Source organism: Myripristis murdjan, chromosome 19, assembly GCF_902150065.1.
Source record: "Myripristis murdjan chromosome 19, fMyrMur1.1, whole genome shotgun sequence".
In the NCBI taxonomy this organism is placed as follows: Eukaryota; Metazoa; Chordata; class Actinopteri; order Holocentriformes; family Holocentridae; genus Myripristis; species Myripristis murdjan.
In genome coordinates this window covers 2,423,292-2,445,675 of record NC_043998.1, presented here as the reverse complement: position 1 = coordinate 2,445,675, position 22,384 = coordinate 2,423,292, and the positions used below count along the sequence as shown (strand labels likewise).

At 44.0% G+C, this 22,384-nt stretch overlaps 1 protein-coding gene across 1 annotated transcript in view; it reads right to left on the bottom strand.

Annotated features, from left to right (window-relative positions):
• Positions 1-4,982: 4,982 nt before the first annotated feature.
• Positions 4,983-22,384, bottom strand: part of nrxn1a (neurexin 1a) — a 52,448-nt gene continuing 35,046 nt past the window's right edge. The window contains exons 15-25 of the mRNA XM_030077924.1: positions 20,819-20,941; positions 19,215-19,596; positions 18,591-18,781; positions 17,790-17,963; positions 16,319-16,438; positions 15,369-15,550; positions 15,101-15,272; positions 14,035-14,124; positions 12,585-12,895; positions 6,456-6,534; positions 4,983-5,695 (exon numbers count right to left, since the gene is read on the bottom strand). Coding sequence (XP_029933784.1) covers positions 5,394-5,695; positions 6,456-6,534; positions 12,585-12,895; positions 14,035-14,124; positions 15,101-15,272; positions 15,369-15,550; positions 16,319-16,438; positions 17,790-17,963; positions 18,591-18,781; positions 19,215-19,596; positions 20,819-20,941 — 2,126 coding nt within the window. The 3' untranslated portion in view covers positions 4,983-5,393. The remainder of the gene's footprint in view (positions 5,696-6,455; positions 6,535-12,584; positions 12,896-14,034; positions 14,125-15,100; positions 15,273-15,368; positions 15,551-16,318; positions 16,439-17,789; positions 17,964-18,590; positions 18,782-19,214; positions 19,597-20,818; positions 20,942-22,384) is intronic.

Sequence of the window (22,384 nt, the reverse complement as noted above, 5' to 3'; positions counted from 1 at the left end):
CGGTGTGTGAGTGCTTCTTGTGCTCAAATGTTACATTTCCACTGCTGCCTCAAGTTGTTCTAAAGATAGAGGAGGCACTGCTAGTGGGGAATTGCACATGAGCCCTTTCCTAACTGGGGTTATAATAATAATGTGGCTTACATAAATTCATGTTTTAGCTTTTTGTCCGACTTTCATTTAAATTTAAGATTCAGCTGGCTTCCTGGGCATGATTTGTCCTAGTTTAGGCCCCCCTGCTAATACAGCGCTACAAAGAGCCGCTTTCAGTTTATCTTCATATCACGACTCTTTATGTTTGTTCTTATGGAAAACTGCCTCAGAATATTTAGAATAAGAATAAGTGTGTGGAAAGGAGATGTTTTATTCTTTCTCTCTTTTTTTTTAGCTGCTAAACTACTTTAAAAAATGCAATATTTCCAAAAATTTGAGGATTTTTAACTTGGGATGCAGAAATTACACTTTCAGCTCTGATTAATTATTTCCATTCCTCAAAATGCCTTGTTCCTGTCTGTACTATTTTCATTAATGACAGACAAATTGGCACATGCTTATATAGGTTACAGTAACATTACAGCTGTTAAACAGGATATATATATATTTATATATATATATATATATATATATATATATATATATATATTGCAGAAGTCCTAATGCAAGATCAAAGGCAAAAACACATTCCTGGTATATCAAAAAATAAAAAAATATTGATTATGCATCAAAAATAGAACACTTTAGAAATAGTGTACCCAACCTGTACTAATTCATAGCACCTCTCTCTATACATTTCTATTAACAAAGCCTCAAAACCTCAAAAACGTTTAGGAAGAAAACACCAAAATTATCACCTGAATAGGAAAGCATATAAGCATGAGGAGCACACATCCACCTGAAGAGCAAACAAAGCAGGCGTAAGACTCTATAAGGCGCCATACAAAGTTCCCTCGGCGTCAATAGACTAGAAGGATGCACATATGTAAGTCCTGAGGGAGGGGGCCACTAAAGCCTTCAGTTGTTTTGTTCCTACCTGCCTCAAGACTAATTTCATTACCAGTGTGCAGAAGAATTTTTTCCCCTTCTATATTCATGACAGACAAAATCACTTTCAACATAATTGCTCCTTGTTTGGACAATTATGTCTCATTAATAAGAATGTATTGAATATTTATAGAATAATTACGGCTGCAGCATTCTCCTCCTGTGTGGATGCAGCCTCAGCTTCATGTGTAAACTCAACACTGTGATTGATAATCTCCATTTGGCAGACAATTAGTGGGGTTTGAGATCTGAGCGTGTAATAACTCTTTTGTCGCCTTGGTAGAAATGAACATAATTAGCTTTTACATGCAGATATGTTGACACTTACACAACATCAAGTGTTTTTTTTTCCTTTGTGTAAATGTCTAGGTATCCCTATACAATTCCCTCCGCAATTGTATCCCGTGAAGAGTGTGTGTGTGTGTGTGAGCGTGTGTGTGGTGCTGTGGGAGCGTCATGTAAAGGAATGTAAGTCTTTGTGATTTATTCCTCTGCAACAAAAAAACTGCAGCCTTGAGCTCCTAACATGACTTCACGAACGCACACACCCACACACACACATCCACCCACACAGAAATATGCACATGCATACATGAACACATGCGTACATTCTCGATCTCCAACAGTTTTGCTTACACATTCAGGGCAAGGAAGAGAAGCAGAAGGGCAGAGAGAAAGACACAGAGCGGGGCAGATAAGTGCAGGTGCACAGACAAAAGGAGAGGAGCTGCAGGGCAGAGGACCAGTTTGTGTGCTCATCTATGATATGAAGTTGTAGATTAATTTGACTGTTGCTGGTAAATCAGTGACAATGTCCTCCGCACCTGTGCAGGGGAGTGCAGATGAAAAAAACATTTTCTAAATCTGGGGGATGCAGAAGGACACTGCCATCCTTAAAAAAAACAAAAAATACATTAAAATCAATGAGGATTAGACACAAAGCACCACCTCACTGTGTTCATATTTCCTTTTTTAATCTGTAAATGTTGGAGGCGTTGATATGGTTAACTGATGGTCAGCTCTGTAGCTGCTTCTTATTTCCCTCCCAAATATAGCAGGGCTACATCTCTATCTCTGTGCGTGTTGCTGGCTGGCTGTGGTCAAGGACAGCACAGCAGCAGATGGCAGCAGCCTAACAGAAGCCTTCTGTTGAGCACAGACTGTGTGCAGCAAACAAATTCTTCATCCCTGGACTGGAAAAGGAAAAAAAAAAAAAAAAAAAACGAAAGAAAGACGGACAGAAAGAAGGAAAAAGAGCGAATGAAAGAGGATGAGAGGTGAGGATAGAGAAGAGGATGAGGAGGGGGATGCAAATGGGAGATTTAGGCAGGGACAGAGTGAGAGAGAGGGAGAGAGTGGAGAGGTGTTTATTGAAACAGTGGGTTCTTGTAGCTCCTCTCACCTGAGGAGGCCGGCTCAACTCTGCAGTCTTAGGGATCTTTCATCCAGCAAACAGCAACTCTGCAGAGACTTATTCCGTTCGCTGCACTGAGTCATACTTCAAAGCCTCGCTCGGTGTGTGTGTCTGGAACAGACGAATAGGGTATTTATGTGTGTCTACTGTCCCAGTTAGAAGGGGGAGTGGGACTCGGAAGAAAAGGTGGTGCTTTTCTTACATGGATGAGGCAAGAGGTGAAAAGGAAGGGGAAGGGATGGACCGCAGAGGAGGACTTCAACACTTTTAGAAGATAGTTAAGGTGCTTACTGACCCAGGGCAGGCTGCTGCTCTTACTGCATCCTACTTTTCCACTGATCTGCTCTGCTGGCTACATGCATAGCTCAAATGTAGTACTAATGTCCACCAGCAGAGGGGAGCAAAAAGAAACACAAAAAACAAAACATACAAAAAAAAAAAAAAAAAAAAAAAAAAAAAAGGCACTCTGGGCTCATTTCACTTGGGTAATATTTTATTTACTCATTAGATCTTCAAAACTATTTTTCATAATAAATTTCCACTTTATGTTCATCAAAGAACTGTAACAATAAAAATAAAAGTAAATACTGTAGAAAAATTGTACATATAGAAAATAAACATGGTTAATGAACACCTAGATGTAGAATCCCATTGGTTCAGACGTCTCCTTTGTTTCGGATGGCAACACAACACAGATAAGAGGGGGAAAAGAAAGAGATAAAACACAGGAAGAGAAAGACTGGTAGGCAGACAGAGAGAAACTAAAGGAAGGGTAAGGAGGTCAAAAAGGACACCGTTAAGCATCGGGAGAGCGAGGGAATACATTATAAGTAAATCTTGCCATTATACTTTGAGATTCCATTCACAGTCCTTTTGTATCCTTGCCTGCCCCGATCTGATTTGCATGCATCTGATTGATTGATGACACTCCTTAGATGACCTGGACTGGCTTGTCCATGGCACAATTTGTATAGATAAATCATGTGAATACAGTTTCTTGAACAGGCTTGGTCATAGCAGAGTAGAGGGCTCAAATACTAAAAAAGTCCCCAACATGTCCCATCAGAAACCCTTCTGTCTGTCTGGGATTGGTCATGAGTAGAAACGGGTCAATCAACCGATGGCGAGAGGGCGAAGGACACAAAAACAAAGAGAGAAAGAGAAAAGGGAGGGCCAACAAAATCGAAGCAACTCAACTTCTCATATAGCCAATGGCATCATGAACTGGACTTTTCTATCTATTAGCAACACATGGTAACATTTACTTTGTTCTGTTTTTGATTCTTTTCCTCGGTTGGTTTTTGCTATAAAAGGTGGTCGGTTAGAGCAGGTATAGTGGGGCGTGGTCTATAGGACATCAGGCTAGAAAACAGGGCGTGGCCTGCGGCGGGAGCACACATCCAGTCACTGCACCGGGGTTACACTGCAACCCGCACCCCCTTCCCAACAAACCTACCACCTCTGGACTCAGTGGGACACGCCATTCCACAGCACGGCTCAGAGACTCAGGCATGCAGCACATTCGAGATGGTCACACTTTGTCAATGAGGATTTAAACTGAGAGTCGTCTATATTATAGTAAATCATTTTTGAATCCCACGGACTGAAAACCATTTTAAAGTGTGTATACAGGAATACTTCAAGCCAAGGTGGTAAGTTTATGATGGCGGTGCGTAGAGGCAGAACCTCTGAAATTTCAACTCGGTATAAATCACATGGAGTAAGATAATTCACGTGCAATAAGTCCCCCCCCTCCCGCCCTCCCCAGAGTCTATACTGCCCGAATGTTCTTCATATTCATCATTATCATCGCCATAACAATAATCATAATGGTCGTTGTCATTTTCACCATTGTCTTCTTGTGTAATCAACATCTTAAATGTCACTTATGAAGATATGGTGGGTATCTAGCGTTGTAGGTATGTATGTCTGTGTGAGTGTATTTCTATATGTGTGTGCATATGTGTGTGTCTGTGTTTGTGTGTGTGACAACGCAGTCATGCATGACTGGTGTCTGTAGGTAGCATCTGAAGTCTCAAATTTCCTCTCCAGGAAAATATCTCTCCACTGATTCCTCCTTCGTGATTTATAGGACGTCGTAAAACAACATCGGCCCTGCGGCGCAACGCGCAGAGCAACACTCACAGCACATAGCACAACTCATCTTAACTGCGCCAGCCCTTCCTCTGCCTACCCTATCGTATTTCATTGCGTGTCTACGGCTACACCCTGATTTCCTGTCCTGTTGCTTGGGGTTATGCTTGGACCGTCGGTGTGCTTCGTTCTTTCCTCAGCGTCCTCAGTGCTCGTCTCCAGTAATCGACCGCTAACGGAGATGAAGGCCGAGAGGCTTTGAAGAGACACTTAGTGTTGATCGTGGTGCTTTTTCATCATCTTTGTTCTGGTGCTTTCTCACTGAACACGGAACACAAGCCTGTTGTGTGCTTCACTTCGAGTCTTCCCCAACCTCTCCAACCTCTCTCAGTCCAACATGAGAGTTCCTCCTGCAGCAGGGGAGTGATTGATCTTTTTTTTCTGGCTGGACCCTTGATGATTCTTAACTGGGAATTGAACTGGTGCTTTCTAGATCATTTGTACTGGTGTATAAGTTCATAAAACAAGCCTCTGACAGAGACTCTGCTCATTGGTTAATACTGTACAGCATGGGTCCATGCCCTTGGGCCAGTCTGTGTGTGTGTGTTTGTGCCCGAAAGTGTGTTTATGCTTCTGTATGTGTGTGTGTTTGACTGTGTGCATGTGTGTTTGTGCTTGCCAGCATGTGTGCAAGTGTGAGTATTGAGAGTAAACATTAACGTCAGCATGTCTATGTCAGCGTGTGTGTGTGTGTGTGTTTTTTTTTCGAGAGTATATCTATGTATGTACATATACCGTTATATATAAAGGTGTATGTGTATATGTCTGCATGTTCAACCCTCCCGCCTCAGACATAGTACTCCTTGTCCTTGTTTTTCTTGTTCTTGGAGATCTTGGCGATGCCTAGGGGCTTGTCCTTGGCGCTGCCGTTGGGCTGCGTGGCCGAGTTGCTGATGTAGTTGCGGCTCTCGTCCACGTGGTAGGAGCCTTCGTCGCGGTTGCGATACTTGTACATGGCGTACAGCAGGATGAGTATGCAGAGGGCAGCTGCCGCCACGATGCCCACCACCATGCCCGTGGTGCTGCTGCTCTCCCGCACCACCTCTGAGGGACCCGGGAACACCTTCACCTCCGGCAGGGGAGGGCGGGCTATAGGGGGTGTGGAGGACGGAGGGTGAAGAAAGGGGATGTTACATTATAGCACATACATTATTAATATGAATTACATGTTGAGATGGTGGGAGGACGGCTATAGCCAGGGGATATAATACATCATTATGATACATAATTTTACATGCATTTTGCATAATGCTACATGTAGGCAAGCGTACCATGGAGCTTAGGCTAAAGCTATTTTCTGATTATCATAATATACAAATAGATTACATTACACACTGATGCAGGGCTGCAGCACAGGACTTCATTATATCAAATTATATTACACACATTTCACATTATATGACACACATAGGCAACAAAGGCTGTGGTGCAGCGATATATGACGCTGCATGTGATTGTTGGTAAAAGAATTTGCATCCTAATTTTGTGGGTTAAACAGAGGGGGGTACAATGGGGATGGAAAGGAAAGGAAAGGAATAGGTGAACAGCAGCAGCAGGAGAGGAAAATGGGTGAAAGTAAGGTAAACAGATGAAGTAAGGGATGGAGAAAAAAAAGTGGTGAGAGGATGGAGAAAGTCTTAGGTAATACCTTAGAACAGAACTGGCTACCTAAGTGGAAATGAAAAATTCATTGGAGTGAAAAACACAAAGTGGGGAAAAGTGGAAGATGGTGAGGGTTTTGCAAAGTGTGGGTGACCAAAATGGAAAGAAACCTACGGAAGTGTGTGTGTGTGTGTGTGTGTGTGTGTGTGTGTGTGTGTGTGTGTGTTGAGAGGGTGGAGTGCCTAACCTGAGCTGGGGTCACAGGGGTCAATGTCCTCATCATCGCTGGGACACTCAGCTGACGCCACCAGCAGGTCATCTGTCGACTAGAGAAAAGGAGACAAATTAGGAATATAAAACACATAAAACCACACAGAGAGACACACACACACACTCATTTTTCTGAATCTGAACTCTCTTTGCTTGCACCTCACATCCCGACCTCCAGGATGCCAGGATGACCAGTAATCGTCACTGTGGCAAACACTTTGATTCCTGTTTATTTTCTGCATGGGTGAGCATGCAGCACTGGTCCACCGCCCGCCTACTTTGCAAATCGCCAAAGACATTTTACCTGCCGTGGCCCCCGGCGATGGCATGCATCCAAAATCACAAAGAGCAAAAGAGAGCGGGAGGAGAAAAGAGGAGGAGAGGAGTGTAGGCTCCCAGCTGTGTTTTCAAGCCACAAGAGGCGGCCACAGTTATCCTCTCCTCCTCTCTGCACTCTCCCTTTATTTTTCTCCACTGGTATTCCTACCTACCTCCCTGGTTCCCTGATATTGACTGAGTGATCTGGGCTAGCGTGTGTGTGTGTGTGTAGGAGCACTGCGGTTGTGCTCAGCCTATGTGAAGTTGAAGAAGAAGATGAAAAGCAGGAGTCTTTCTCCCAATTAGGATTCCAGCCGAGCGCTGCCACAGGGAAGGCGAGTAAGTCAGTACACTCGATAGTTAATTAAGCCTCCTTTAGTTAACCCCTCTGTGACAGCCGCCTGTCAATACCCACTCTCAGACAACCTCTAACCTTCCCCAACCCACTATTATCTCAAGATTCAAGATTCAAGGTTTATTCAACTACTCCCTCTCTACTACGACGCCGCCCCCCATGCCCCCCCACTCCTCTGCCTTCCCTCCTTCTCTATGGAAAAAGCGCCCTTTCTCCTCTCCATCCTTGCTCCTCCTGTTGCCATGGCAACTCTAAGTTCAGGGTGTTAAAAATGATGGGGAATAAAAAGGAAGTGTGCACGCGCTCAGTGGGGACCTGTGCATTGATTTATCATTCCAGCCAGAGAGAGGAACGAGGAGGGAGGGAAAGATGGAGAGATAGATAAAAAGGAATTAAGGGAGATGTGATTGGGGAGAAAAGGGAGAGAAAAGAAGACAAGATAGGAGGAGGACTTCAAAGTGCTGCGGTCTTTACTTAACACGGTGCTAATGTGCTCCGCATATTCATGAGCTACTGTTAAACATCGCCCGCCCAGATGCTTCGGCATGAGAGATATGATTGTGTGTCAGTGTGTGTGTGTGTGTGTGTGTGTGTGTGTTTTAACCACGGTGGGCGCTCAGTGCCAGCACTAAATTAAAATTGGATTGTGATGCATTGCAGTAGTTGTTACAAAGGAGAGGGGCGAGAGCGGCAGAGCTAAAAAAGAAGAGGTCTAGAGGCAGATTACAAGCAGACCGGAAAAAAACAGAAACAAATCAAAGTGCTAAGTGTTAGATGATGCCTTTGCGAAGACCTGTGGGCAATATTTAAAAGCGGCATTCATCAGGCTCTTTCTCTTCCCTTGTTCTCTAGATCTCTCTATCTTGCCCTGAGAGCAGTGTAGATTATATAAGATTAGAGCTGCACTTGGCCACCAGCGCTGATCTCAATTCAGCTTGCAAGTGTTTGGTATGGTCTTGTCGGCTTTGGTCTGCACAAGTCTGCTGTGGTTTACTTTGGCCTGGAACGTACAGTAGGGTTTTGGTGCCTGACTCGCTCTCTCACTCTCTCTCTCTCTCTCTCTCTCTCTCTCTCTCTCTCTCTCTCTCTCTCTCTCTCTCTCTCTCTCTCTCTCTCTCTCTCTCTCTCTCTCTCTCTCTCTCTCTCTCTCTCTCTCTCTCTCTCTCTCTCTCTCTCTCCTCCACTGCCTTTCCAATCAGTTCTGCCCACTGGGCTGTCAAATGCTGCTGGGTGAGCTTAGTCACTGGAATCCAGCCAGTCAATAAACCTCTGTGCCTTTGCCAGGATCCAAATAGCACAAGAGCCAATCAGACAGCAGAAAACACATCACCCCTGACATCTGTCACAGATCAATGCCACCAAGCTTGATTATCGACCCAAAGGCCCCTATGTCATCCACAGGAACCTGTTGGATGTCCTGATTTGAGCTGTGGGGGGAAAAAAACACAAAAGCAGACAAGTAAATTTAACCAGGCCCCTCCTCTGATCTGTGACATCACCTCGTCAGCTGACCACCCCATTCAGTGGAGAAGGTGTCAATTGGCCTATTGATCCAGCTATCACATGGGAGACACTGAGCAAAAGGAAAATTAGAGGCATGCCAAACAAAACTACAAGCATGTCAATAAGCCACTGAAGTTTGGACAGCGATCGCGTGGCTACTCAGTTCAAAGTGAGACCAACGTCCTGGCGACAGAGTAATGCAAGATTTTTTTTTCCTTCCTTCAACCACCCAAAATGCTCCTTCTCTCCCTCCCTCTTCTCCTCATGTTTGCTTGTCTTTTCGTTGTCTTGCAACAGAGCATGCTGACATGCCTGACACAGATGGACAAAGGAGAGCGGATGAACGACAAAAATAAAGAAGCAAAGAGAGAAAGACAGAGAGAGAGGGAGAGAGAGAGAGAGAGAGAGAGAGAGAGAGAGCAAAGGAGGGAAGGATGTCTGCATGCTGAAAGAGAAAAATCTCTACCTGAGCAGCCGAACAGTGCCAACGACCGTCCATGCCTCCCTGACTGCCTAGTTCACACATAGGTGCACTCTTCCTCACACACTCTTGCAGAAGAATCACCGCTGTCTTACTTTCACAACTGGAAATCACACACACACTCACACACACACTGCCCTATAACTGGCAAAACTCCTCCATTGGCCTTTTTCTATCTATCTACACACACGCATGCATGCACACACACAGACACATACGCGCATACACCAAATTAGGTAGAAGTTGGCACTCTGATGAAGCGATCCTGACGAGAGAGAGAGGGAGAGAGAGAGAGAGAGAAGCAGCGAGCTCCACTACTGCAGATGGCGAGATAGACTCATACACCGCCTGCATTAACAGCCTATCACTGGAGCTCAACCACAGAGAGAGAGTGAGAGAGAGAGAGAGAGGGAGGGAGGGAGGGAGAGGGACGGAGAGAGGAGGGGAGCAAGTGATGGGTAAATATGGAAAGATATGGAGGAAGAAGAGCAAAGGAGAGAGAGAGAAAGGGAAGAGAAAAGTGAGCAAGAGAGGAGGGAGCAAGTAACTCCAAGTGATGGGGAGTGAGAAAGAAAGGCAGAGGGAAGAAATAGATGTGAAAGATATGGAGGCAGGGAGGGAGGTGGGGGGTTGGGGAAAAAGTGAAAGAAAAAAGCGGGAGGGAGGATGGGAGAGATGCTCAGAAGGTTTGTAGATCTGTCTGGGTCAGCTGACTCCTGGTAGCCAATCAGACACCTCACCAAGCCCGAGGTTTCTTCTATCAGTCTAACCCATCAAACAGAGAGAGACACAGACACACACACACACAAAAACACACACACATAGACAGACACGCACGCACGCACGCACACACAGACAGACACCAAACATCAAAACCAAACTGAGCACTGTGAGTCAGAGCAGCCTGTAGCAAAATACTGAGCCCGCATCTGCACACACACATAAATGCACATACACATACACACACACGCACGCACAAACACACACACACACACACACACACACTCTCTCTCTCTCGTCCTCTCTGGTGCTTCACAGTCATGCATTATTAATCCTTTCCACTTTTCGACACACACAAAATCTCAACAAACTGTGGACTGCAGGAGGAGGCACATAACATACTCTTATCGCTCTAAGCACCGAGGGCAGGCGTAACCCCACGGGGAAATTTAGGCTGACCCAGTTCAGTATACACACATATGCATTACACATCGCACTCACACAACTTGAATTCGTGCACAAAATCGATAAGTTGCTTAGACCAACGGGACCTTGGGAAGACGGCTCTGGCTGCCCCTCCTCTGATGCAATGTGCTGCAATTCAAGCCTATTGTTCTCACTCCACCTGTGTATGTGCGTGTGTGCGTGCTTGTGTGTGTGTATGTGTATGTGTGTGTGCACGTCCACGTGAGTCTGTGCTCGTCTCTACATTATATGTGAGTACTGGTTAAGGCCAGGTTGGTTGCTAGGAAACCTTAGGCAGCCTCACTGGAGAGTGGTAGATTCTTCTTAAATAAGACAAACACACACACAGTTTGGGGCCAGAAAGAGTGATTGCACTTTCACACAAATACACACACACACACACACACACACACACACACACACACACTGCAGTATATTGAGCATATAATGAGTGTGACCTAGTTCCCATACAGTGATATTGACTCTAGTGCATACCAGCTCTGCATACCAGATAGAGCACTGACATCAGTGTATCAATGGATACCTCATATGAAAATAATGGAAACACACACACACACATACAAGCACGCACACACACACACACACACACACACACACACACACACACACACACACACACACACTTGGTCCATGCAAATGCACGTAAACAAGAGAAAGCTGGAGAGGTGAGGTGTGAAAACAAGCCCCTGTGACACAGTCTGTCACTCTGGAGCGCCATCCATCCAGCTCTCATATCCATTATTGATGCCTGAGGCTTAGCTCACAGCTCTCTGCATTCTATTATTTATGTCTGAGACAGCTGGCGGCTTATACACAGAGGAGCTATTCTCTATGGGAGACAGGGAGGGAGCGAGAGAAAGCAGCGGGTACTGGGGTTCACTATCTCCATGGCAACTGGTATCACTGGGAAAAAAAAAAAAATCTTTTTCAGTGCGGCAGTCGCTCGGTTTTATAACACAGAAGAAGAACCGCACACACGCCCACAAAGAGCTCCACAACATCGCGGCAGTGATCACAACAATGGGCCATAACAGTCTGTGGTGTGGCTCGTGATAATGCATTGCATTAACATTTGTCGTGCAGCTACATCCACTATCAATGAGTATCAACAACAGTTATGTGATTCCATTGTAGAGTCCCATTTGCATCAGTTTACTCGGCATTTATTGGGGGAAAGCTATTACAGCTTCCATTAACACAAACATTCATCCTCTGTAATTTAGTGGGTGGATACCACTTACTTTGAGCGCAACAACAATCTCCTACCTAATCCTCTCGTCTGCGAATGTGGGAGAGCGGGGACACGAGCGTGTACGATTTCCACTGATTAAATTGTTGGTTTTGGCTGGAATCTACAGGACACTTGATAATAATCATTTAAGTGTTGACATAAGGATATCTTAAATGACAAATAATACAAAAAAAAATCAATTTTTCCTGTTGTCATATAGATCAGAAAATTCAGAAATGTTGTTGCACTTGTTAACAAAATGTACTGCTACATCACAAACCGATAAAATTAATCTTACTGCAGAATTAATCTTAATGGATTTTTTTCTGCATTGATCAGCTGCATATATCAAGTAAAAAAAAAATTTGATTAAAAAACATGCAGGCTCTTTTTATCAGTGTCCCACTGGAGGTTGAAACTTTGATCTAATCTATCACTAAGCCATGGGAGCTACATTTACTTCAGACTCTCCGTTTTGTAGACTATTGCTGCCTCGTCTCTGCTGCACCTGAGTGTCTGATTAGATGTGCGTGCTCCACTTCTTTTATTGTAGGTAAGAATGATGAATCATAATTGCTTACGCCTGATTAGTATACAGCTCACGATAGCTGTTAACAGCACACCTCAGAGAGCTTTTTAGCTGTGGCCCAATTTATTCTGATAGATATCGGGTGTTGCAGGGGCATAAATTTGTGAATCAGTGATTGACTTCAAGCTGCTTAAAACTATCTCACCCTCGCTACTTCTTCCTATCCACTAGTCAGTCGTTCAGTTGTGGGCTGTCTGCATGCTAATCCTCTTATTGACTCAATAAGGAAGTTATCGCTGAAAATTAACGCTCATTAATTGCGCATTACCACCATGAAGTGTGTTGGCAGAGGAGCGATAGGACATATATGTACAAGGAATTACACAGTGCACTAAATCTTATTGTTAACCACACACAGCCTGGATTTGATGGGCATAAAAAAGCTTTTATACAAAGAGTTAATAATAAACCTGACTGACTGACCTGCTGCGTGGTGCCCTGTTTCCTGTTGGTGGCTGTGGTGGTGGTCATGTCACTGATGGAGGGGGCGGAGTCGGAGCGGTTGCCCCCTGCGGCAGCGCTGGACTGCGGGGTAATGGAGGAGGAGGGCATGTCGCCCACCAGGCGTGCGCTGCCCTCCACCCGGATATGCGGGTGGCCCTCAGCGGCCATGTTGAGGATGCGGAGGCCATTGTAGTAGAGGCCAGAGAGCTGACCCTGGAACATGCCGGCACCCCGCTCACCACCGCCCACGCGCACCGTCGTCTGGCTGTTGAAGATGGTCAGCTGGCGGCCTGCACGGACACACACATACGCACACGCACACGCGCAAAGTCACACACAGGCAGGCACACACACGGGAAGGAAGGTGGACAGACACACGCAAATACAATCACACACACATACATACAAGTGGTCACATACATGCATACATACACACACAAGAGTGTTTGAGTGTTACACAATCTACCACCCCCAAGCCACGGTGAGAGGATGGGATAGATTAAGCATGGCAGAGCAAATCGAAGCCGTGGAGCACCGTGGAGGGGGCTGAGACTGAGAGAGATAAGAGTGAAAACAGGGAGGGAAAAACAGAGGAGAAGAGGAAGAAGAAGAAGACGGGGAGGGGAGGGCGGTGGTGAAAAGACTGAGAAAGTTGAGGAGAGGAGAATGAAGAGGCGAGGTAGAGAAGGAGGAAGAGGCAGCAGATGAGAGGAGTCAGAGGGCCCTGAGAAGACGGGGCTGACAGATGGTTGCTATGGCGATGGCTGTGCAGCACGACATTGTGTTTGAAAGAGCAACAGACAGGCAGATAGAGAGAGAGAGAGAGATCTAGAGAACTGTTGTAACAGCCCTATGAAGCATGCACAGTTTATAAGCTCTGGCACTGCTCACTGTTAAAGGGACTAGAGGCTAATTTAAGGAGCTCTGCCGAAGTTTAAGAGGAAAACTTTTACATTGTTCAACAAAAAAAGCAATGCTCTATTAGTCATTTCAAATTTACATAATTCTTACATGGCACAATACTTTGCATGTACTTTAATTTGATGACAAAAATTTGTTTTTCCATATATAATCTTTAGTGAATGCTTTATAGTTTACAATTTGATTAAGAAAAAAAGAAAAATTATTAAACAGTCTTAATAAAGCATCTTTTATCAGTACTTGTTTTCTATTTTCTGATTTATTCACATTTAAATCTCTCCATCGTCCCTTTAACCTGATATTATCAGATACACACTAACAAGATACGTTCACAGGCACTACAGTTTACACACTATTACACACTATGGCTGCCCCACTTTTAAATACTTAGTTATGGATTTAGATTTTTAGATGTTAGTTGATGGTGCACAGTATAGTATATTCAACTGGCTTCAAATTGTATTTTTTTAAGCTGAATGTTTTAAGGAATTTTAATCAGGGTTTTTACCTTTGTCGAGTAGCCAATCGTCAACTACTCGACCGAGCCGATAGGGGATTCGCTGTCTGGCGATGGCCAGGCGCTCGTTATCAATGTTGCCTTTAATTTAGAGATGAAAACACAGTAGTAATTACGCACATCCAAACGTGGTACAGGAGCTGGATACAAAAAGAACAGCAATGAAAAGAAAGTAATGGTCTGCTCATTGTTAGCATGTGGCTGTGTTAAGATAAGCTTCATCCAAGCTTAATGTGCTACAAGAAAAGGAATTGAAGTTGCTAGGGTTCCAGTGAGCGGACTCTTACTCTCTGTTCATTGGGTTTAATTTAAAGAGACATTTCAGGGGTTAACATCTGCAAGAGCACAGGGAAATAATGTTACAGCTGCCACATACTGTCTATATGACTGTCTGAGTTTAGAGTTACATACAGGAAGAACCCTCACACACACCTCACAACAACTGGCATTTAGCATTTTAGCTAACAGCTACATAAAACCTAGACCTGTGTGTTAAAGGTGACTAGCTAAGATTACAACTTTAGGATAAAATATAAAAACAAACAAATATAAAACCAAAAACTGTTCAACAAAATACACTCTTTTTTTCTCTTTTTCTTATTTTTTCTCTAATTATACATTTAACTCAAAATATGACATCTTTTTAAATTATTGTTTGTCCAAAAATGCACCAACTGTTATTATTTTCTTTTATGATGAGAAAAACAACTGATACCTGGATTGAATATTTTCATAGATTACCTTTAACACTATTTAACAGGCCTAACATGACATAACTGGCTAGTACAAGGCTATTGTAATGAATCTGTCATTTTATGGTTTAAACATTCATGTTTCATATCATATCACACATATTTCATTTCACACACAATAACATAAAACAAGGCTGTCATTATATTTCTAAAGCACAGTGTTTGAATATCAACATTGATAGGAACAAAGATGTGGTTCATCAATCCAGAAGCGGGCTGTTTGAGCCCATATGTGATTGGCTCTGCCGCGGCAGGGCAGTGCTGTGGTTGGTGGGCTGGGCTGATGTGGGCGGGGCAGGGCCTACCTGAGGGGTAGCGCTCTATGACGGGCAAATCATCCAGCTGTAGGGTTGCGTTGCCTCCGCTGCGGGTGAACCGAACTATGTGGTACTTTCCGTCGTTGACAAATTTGGAGCTCTCCTCAATGTTGATGTCATCGGTACCGACATTAAACACTACTCTAATGTTGCCTTTGTCCTGAAGAGGAGGAGAAAATATAGTGAGCATGTTGCTAAATTGTATGTTACTACATCAAAATCACTCTGCCTCCTGTTTGCATAAGAGTGTACTTACTATCTGCAGCTGGAGGTAATCCCCCAGGCCGGACGCGCTGTCCACCCTCAGCAGGATGGCGTGTTTCTGCTGGGTGCTGAACCCAAGGGCCAGGCGGTCTGCTCTGGTGCTGGGACGTTCATTCGGGGGCCACGTGTATACCACCAAGCCCCCATCACGACCAAAGATATACGTGGTCCCAGCTGGTACACAAAGAGACAAAAAAATTATGTATACTGACACATTTAGATGCAGTAAAAAGCAATAGCTCTCATCAGACGTTCCCCATCAGGCATATGTCTGGCCTCAGTCCTGCAACCGCACTGCAACGGCCACTTCTGCCTTTTCTCTCCCTGTGCTTAAAATATACAGTGGGCATATTGACTCTAAAAGCTACGGTGTCCCAAATGACTGGTTGCCTAGCCTATTTTATGCCTTATGCAGGCTGAAAACAACAATTAAATTTGCATTTTCCAAACCACTTCTCAGTATTAAGAGGCAAGTATTATGACTCATAAGATGGCCTTATAATAATAACACATCTTGCTTCTCTGCCTGGCTAAGGATAATGTAGAGTCTGTGGCCATTAATTGTGGAGAGAAAATCATTCCATATCAAACCCACGAGAAACCAGACTAGCTTTTTTGAGTAGGTAATGTTTCAGTGCCAGTTAAGACTCAACAGTTGACACTGCCCCCATGTGGTGGCTCAGATAAAATGCACACTGGCAAGACTTAGTTTCAATATTTGAAATTTCCTTAGAAACTGACACTCCACACTGACACCCTATAATCAGAGAAACACCAACTGATATTTATCAAAATGCAAATCCGGCCCAAGAGTTAACATAAGAGGGCAGAATTATGTTACGCCTGGCTGTCTACACTGCAAAATGAATTATACAGTTTATAATAATTCAAAGCATAAACCTCTCAGACAGAAAACAGGAAGTGGGAAGCAGAGAGGCTCACCATCATTGCATAGTGGCCCAGCATATGAAGTCATGCTGCAGTCGCAGCTAAAGCCCTCCCACTGCTGCAAACAAACCCCCTGATTGGAGCAGGAGTCCTCTTGACAGGTGGTGCTGGGACCTGGAGAAAGAGAGGGGTGGGGGCAGTGGGTTACAGAAAGTTAGGAAAAGATGAAAAGACTCTTATTCTTGACTTCGACTGGAGCCCAGTGTGTTCACTACAGTATGTCAGTATGGCATGGTCATAATCAGACCTGCATTTCCTTGAATCATCATTATGCGCTTCAGAGTGTGGTGGTTAGACTGTTGTGCTGCAATGATGGTATTTATTAGTGATTAGTAGTATTAGTAGACAATCATTGTGAAAGTAGATAGTATTTTTGTTGCTGGCGGAGGGCTCCTAATCCTTAGATTTACACTTACAAAAGATGCTGCATCTTACAAATTAGCTGATGGACTTTGCTGCTACTGGTGAAAAGAGCCAAATGTTGAAAGCATGCAGGTGGCAGGACTAGATCTGAGGGGCAAAGACAGGAGGAAAAGTTAAACATAAGAGGGCAGAATTATGTTTAAAGGACTTGGCCTTCATCTCAATACTCTTTCCTCAGCCGCACAGCGCCATTCTCTCTTTGCCTCGTGCTACAACCACATTAGAAGAAAATGTCAACACTCAACCTTCCCTTTTGATGCATTTCTAGTACGAGGCACGGAGACAAGGATATGAAAAGATTCACAGACAGAGTATTGAAATCCAACCAAGGTTAGGTTAGGAGTCAGTGGGAGGGGTTAGAGAGCATGCTGCTAGGCATCCCGGGTAGTGGAGGTGTGGTCAAGTCAAGCGGTGGTGATGTCACTACTGTGATGATGTCACTACGGTGGCCAGGAGAGGACAGGTCAGTGTCGGGTAACTTCTGACCTTTGACTCTGGATCACTGGGATCCACACAACACTGGGCACCACTGGGAAGTATAGTAACACGCGCACACACGCATACACACGCACACGCATACACATTCACACGCACACACACACGCACCAATAGATCTTCCCACTCATACACGTGTCTCACATGCACGCAAAGCGATATACCTTGCAAGTCAGCTTTCATCAATGCAACTTTTGTCGGCCAAACGAAAAAAGCAAACAAGCAAATTAAGTTAGATGGTTAGTCAAAGCACACGGATGCCTGTGAACTGCTGAAAAACAGTGTGACAGAGAGAGAGCAATAAAAGATAAATAGAGAGTGAGACAGAAAACACAATGTGCAGAACTATAAAGGAAGAGATGAAAAGTAAGAGAATAAAATTCACAGCTGAAAGAAAAAAAGCTGGGTTAGCAGGTTAGCTCAAGAAGAACAGAGAGAATGAGAAAAGAAAAAAAAAGAAAGAAAGAAAGAAAAAAAATATTTGATATGTAATGGGGACATGGGACCGGGCCAGGTTTTCTAGTTTTTTTTGGTGTGCATGTCTCACCTTCGCAGCCTCTCTCCACTTGTCCCATGGTTGCCAAGGCATCAGCCAAAAGGTCAGGGAGGCGGCCATTCAGGTCAACGGTTGCTAGGCAGCCCTGGAAGCCCTCACGGGAGTGGACCAGCTTAGGCAGGTCCCGGTACATCTCTTTGGACACACCCCCAATGTACAGGTCACCTATTGAGGAGCAGCACAGTCAAAATCCTTAATCTTAATCTCAGATTGGATCAGTATGAGTTGATATTGTGTCCAAGTAATGCAGTGTGAATGTAATGTGAATGTAATGTAATGTAAGGTTTTCTGATTATGTTTATCAGTGTTGTATGTATTTTGAAGAGAGTGCACTTTTAAACCCTATTTGCTAGGGTGCAACTGATTATTTAAATTATCCATTAATCTATCAATTTATTTTTGATTTATCAACTAATTATTTAGTCTATTAATTGTCAAAAGTAATGACAAATGCTCATGGGAAGTTTTCAGAACCAAAATGGACATCTGCAAATTGCTTCCTGAATCTGACCAATCAGCCAAAACAACAACACCAACAACAAAGTGTTAATTTTATAATGATATGAATGGAGAAAGATTAGTCATTTTTAGCATCTTAGTGAACAGGTGAAGCTGTAAACATTTTTATGTCATAAACGACTAAAACGACTGATAAACGACTAAAACAACTACTTGATTCTAAAAATGATCGATTAATGGTTAATGTCAATCAGCTAATTGCTTAATAAACACTGCATACAGTAGGTTTTTGTATGGTGGGATATCACTGTGTATACTGTTATATGCGCTTACCCTTGAGGTCGAGGTTCTTGGCGCCCATGGTGGTCTGTGTGGTGACCTTGGTGTCAATCTTGACCGTGTGGAGGTTGTTTGTGTCTCGGGAAATGAGCACGTTGTGCCAGTGGTTGTCATTCAGAGGGGTGTTCGAGTTGCCCTTGATAAGGTGGGCTCCATTACCCAAGTCAGAGATGTAGTGGAGATATCTGTGGAGAAAAAGAAAAAAAATACAGAGGGAGGACAGAAAGGTATCAAATGAACTGTACTGATGTGGAAAAACACCATGAGACTTTTGAGATATTTTAGGGGTATTTTAATTTGCCCTGCAAAAACCTCATTGTAGGATTTGAAAAAAAGACACCTGACATGTGCATTCTTGAACGTTAGTTTGTACATGATGGGCAATGTCAACTATAACAGTATAAAATGGACAGTGACAAATATTATAATAGATACATACACACATTTTTATGTTTTTATTATTTGCCTCCCTCATCAAGTTCCAAGTGTCAAAAATCCTTTTTATGCAATTTATTGTTTTCTCTGCATTTTTATATTGTATGAAATATGCTCTATGAATAAAGAGTGACTGATTCAGTGTTGTTTTGAATCCTATGCACTATACATTGACTAGCTCACCCTTTAACGAGCTCTATCACAATGAAGTCGTTGCCGTCTCCTCTGTTGAAAAGGATGAGTCCATCTGGGGACGTGGTCTTGAACTGCAGGAAGAGGTGCATGGAGTAGTAGGCCTGCAGCGTTGGCAGCGTCACGAAGCTGGAGCGTGAGCGGAAGGTGACAGGGTCGGCCACGATGCTCTTGTAGCCAATGACGGCGTTGAGCTCGCAGTAGTCTATGTCGCCGTTCTTACAGAGGTCGATATAAGGCATGCCGTTCAGCGTCAGCCCCTGAAGATGGCCAATGAAGTTGGAGGGCACAGCAGGCATGAAGCGCTTCTCTGTCACAATGCCCGTCTCCACATTATGAAACTCTAGCTGGGTGTGGTCGCCTGCCATCTGACCTGGTGGTGGAGGCAAAGGTCAGAGATTAGAGCTAGAGGGGCTCAAAGTGAAATCCTCTAATACTAAAGGTGGAGACATTTAAATTAGGAGGAGATTGGGTGCTCAAAGATGGCAACAATGTCAACTTAAGACTCACTGTCAGCCCATCATACTTTCAGATTTTATGTGAACTTCATGTGATATTTATGACAGAATGTATACACAAGTTGGAGGAAACAATGCAAGCCCAGGACAGGGCAAGCCTGCACAAGACTGCTGTTGGCCTACTCAACACTGTGGAACCGTTATTTTTTTCTGTTACATTAAAATAATCTCGGCAACTCGACCTCATGCTTGACATGACTGTTTACAGTTACTGTGGCGATGACAGGGGCTGCCACGATGTGGTGATCATGCTGTTTCTTGGGGCTGTGGATAGCACATGCATACAAGCCTCTATGACAGTGAGGAAAGTGAGGATTTTTATTGTGTGTGGAACTAATCTGCCTTGAAACATGGCATCACTTGATGTTGTATATAATTTGACAGTGTCACTAAATATGAAGGGTAAATGTTACTTATATACAACCTCCCATTCAAACAGAAGAGTTTTTGGTCTTGTTGGTGATCCTATGACCATTTCAAAGATGGTGCTCAAGAGCCCCATTTCCTCCTATTTTAAACAGACTTTGAAAACACTAACAGTAGTAGTATTAGTAATAATAACTCTTATACTAATAATCACACTTGTGATAAAACTAACACTACCACCAATATGAATACTAACATTAATATTAATATTACTGGTAATACTAACATAATACAAATAGTAGAATAACACGCTAATATTAAGTGTAACATTAGGAATACTTATACAGTAGCAACACTAAAACTGATGTTAACACTGTTACAAATACTAATACTAATGTAATTCTGTTCATAATCTAATTAAAGTCATAATCATAATCACAGTTTTGAATGGGTATCTTTGTTGGTAAGGCTCCAATCATAGAAAACAACCTACATCTATATCGATAGATTGATAGATAGATAGAATGACTGATTCAGCTTTGTTTGAGAAACAAATAACAAGCATCTCCAAGACATTTATCATATAAAACCCCAGATTTTTACGGAGAAGACACCAATGCACAGACTTGGACCAGAGATTTGGTTAGCCTGAATGTGGAGATAATTTTGTGGTGACAAGCTAAGGGGTCAAAGACAGGTTGCTATGGTTACCTTCGACAGGCTGCAGATCGTCCACAGTGAGTTTGAGGCTCTTGCCACGTCGGACCACCCTCACCGTGTGCCACTCATTATCATTGAGGCCCATCCCCGCAAAGATGGTCTCTGGGCCTTTACCTACACATAGCCCAGAGCACCATTACCATATGCACAGAGAGAGAGAGAGAGAGAGAGAAAGAGAGAGAGAGAGAGAGAGACAGAGAGGGAGAGAGAGACAGAGAGAGAGCGAAAGAAGGAGGGGGGAGACAGAGAGAGGGAAGACAGTGATAGAGAGAGATATGCAGAGATGTAGAGAAAAAAGACAGATAAAGACAGAGGGAAAGAGAAAGACAGACAGAGAGAAAGAGAGACAGGTAGAGGGAGGCAGAAAGCCAGGCAGGTAAAATTGGAAAAAAAGATGTAAAGACAGATAGAGAAGAAATGGAGAAAATCGAGAAGGGAAGGAGGGGCCACACACATCCTGGGGAGACAAACAGCTCCTTGTCAGACCTCTCTCTCTCGCTCTCTCTCTCTCTTTCTTTCTGTCTCTTTCTCGCCACAGACAGACATACAGATCTCTCATCAGATACACTGGCAAGAAGACGGATGATGAAACACAGATAGACAGAGACAGACAGAAAGATTAACATAAATGGATGCCATGGGTGCCTATGATGGAGACTGTGAGTCACACCAGGCCCACGCCAAGACAATCCATCTGTGTGGACAGGGTTAAGTCACTCTCCCATGACAACCACCCACTATACACACATGCATAGACACCACATCCCTGCTCTCTTCCACCTCCCCTCACTCCTATAAACCCCCGAACAGGACCATGCACGGGCTTACGCCTGCCTTTTCTCCCGCAAGCAGAAAGCGCAATACCCCAGTCAGCCACACAGTGTCAGTAAACACACAGTGTAGCAGTGGAGGAACTCTCCATGGTGCTGAATTGCAGCAGAACCGGAGAAGCGGACTTTTCTCTCTCTTTTCTTGATGTCTATCTCTCACTCTCTGTCTGCCCATCTACCAGCTCTTATCTTCTCCTAGCTGGCTGCCTACCTGCTCCTTAATGTCCTCTTCCTCCCACCCACTCTACCCCGAACACGACTCCACCCTCCTTCCACCCTCCTTCCACTCCTCCACTCCTCAAAGCCCCTGTTCATTAGAGGCCATGGCAAGACTGTGAGTGACTCTGCTGACAGTGACCTATAGAAGGTAATGACAGAAGGGGTGAGAGCTAAACTGCCCCAAACAGATGCTGGAGAAAATGTCATGGACACATGCCTACATCACTCATGCACGAAACGCACACACACACACACACACACAAACACAGACATACGCAGACAGAGAGTGTGAAATGGAGGCTTGCTGACACACACAAACATGATTTAACAAATATGAGAAGTCCATCAAAATAGATATGCGACTGAGAGTCTCTGTGTGTATATGCTTGTGCTTGAGTGTGTGTGTGTGTGTGTGTGTGTGAGTGTGTGTGCCTGCAGCCAAAAGAGTGTGTTGAGTGTTCAGAGAGGACATAGGGGTCCCCTGAGGAGACTCAGCTGTGCTCTGGGC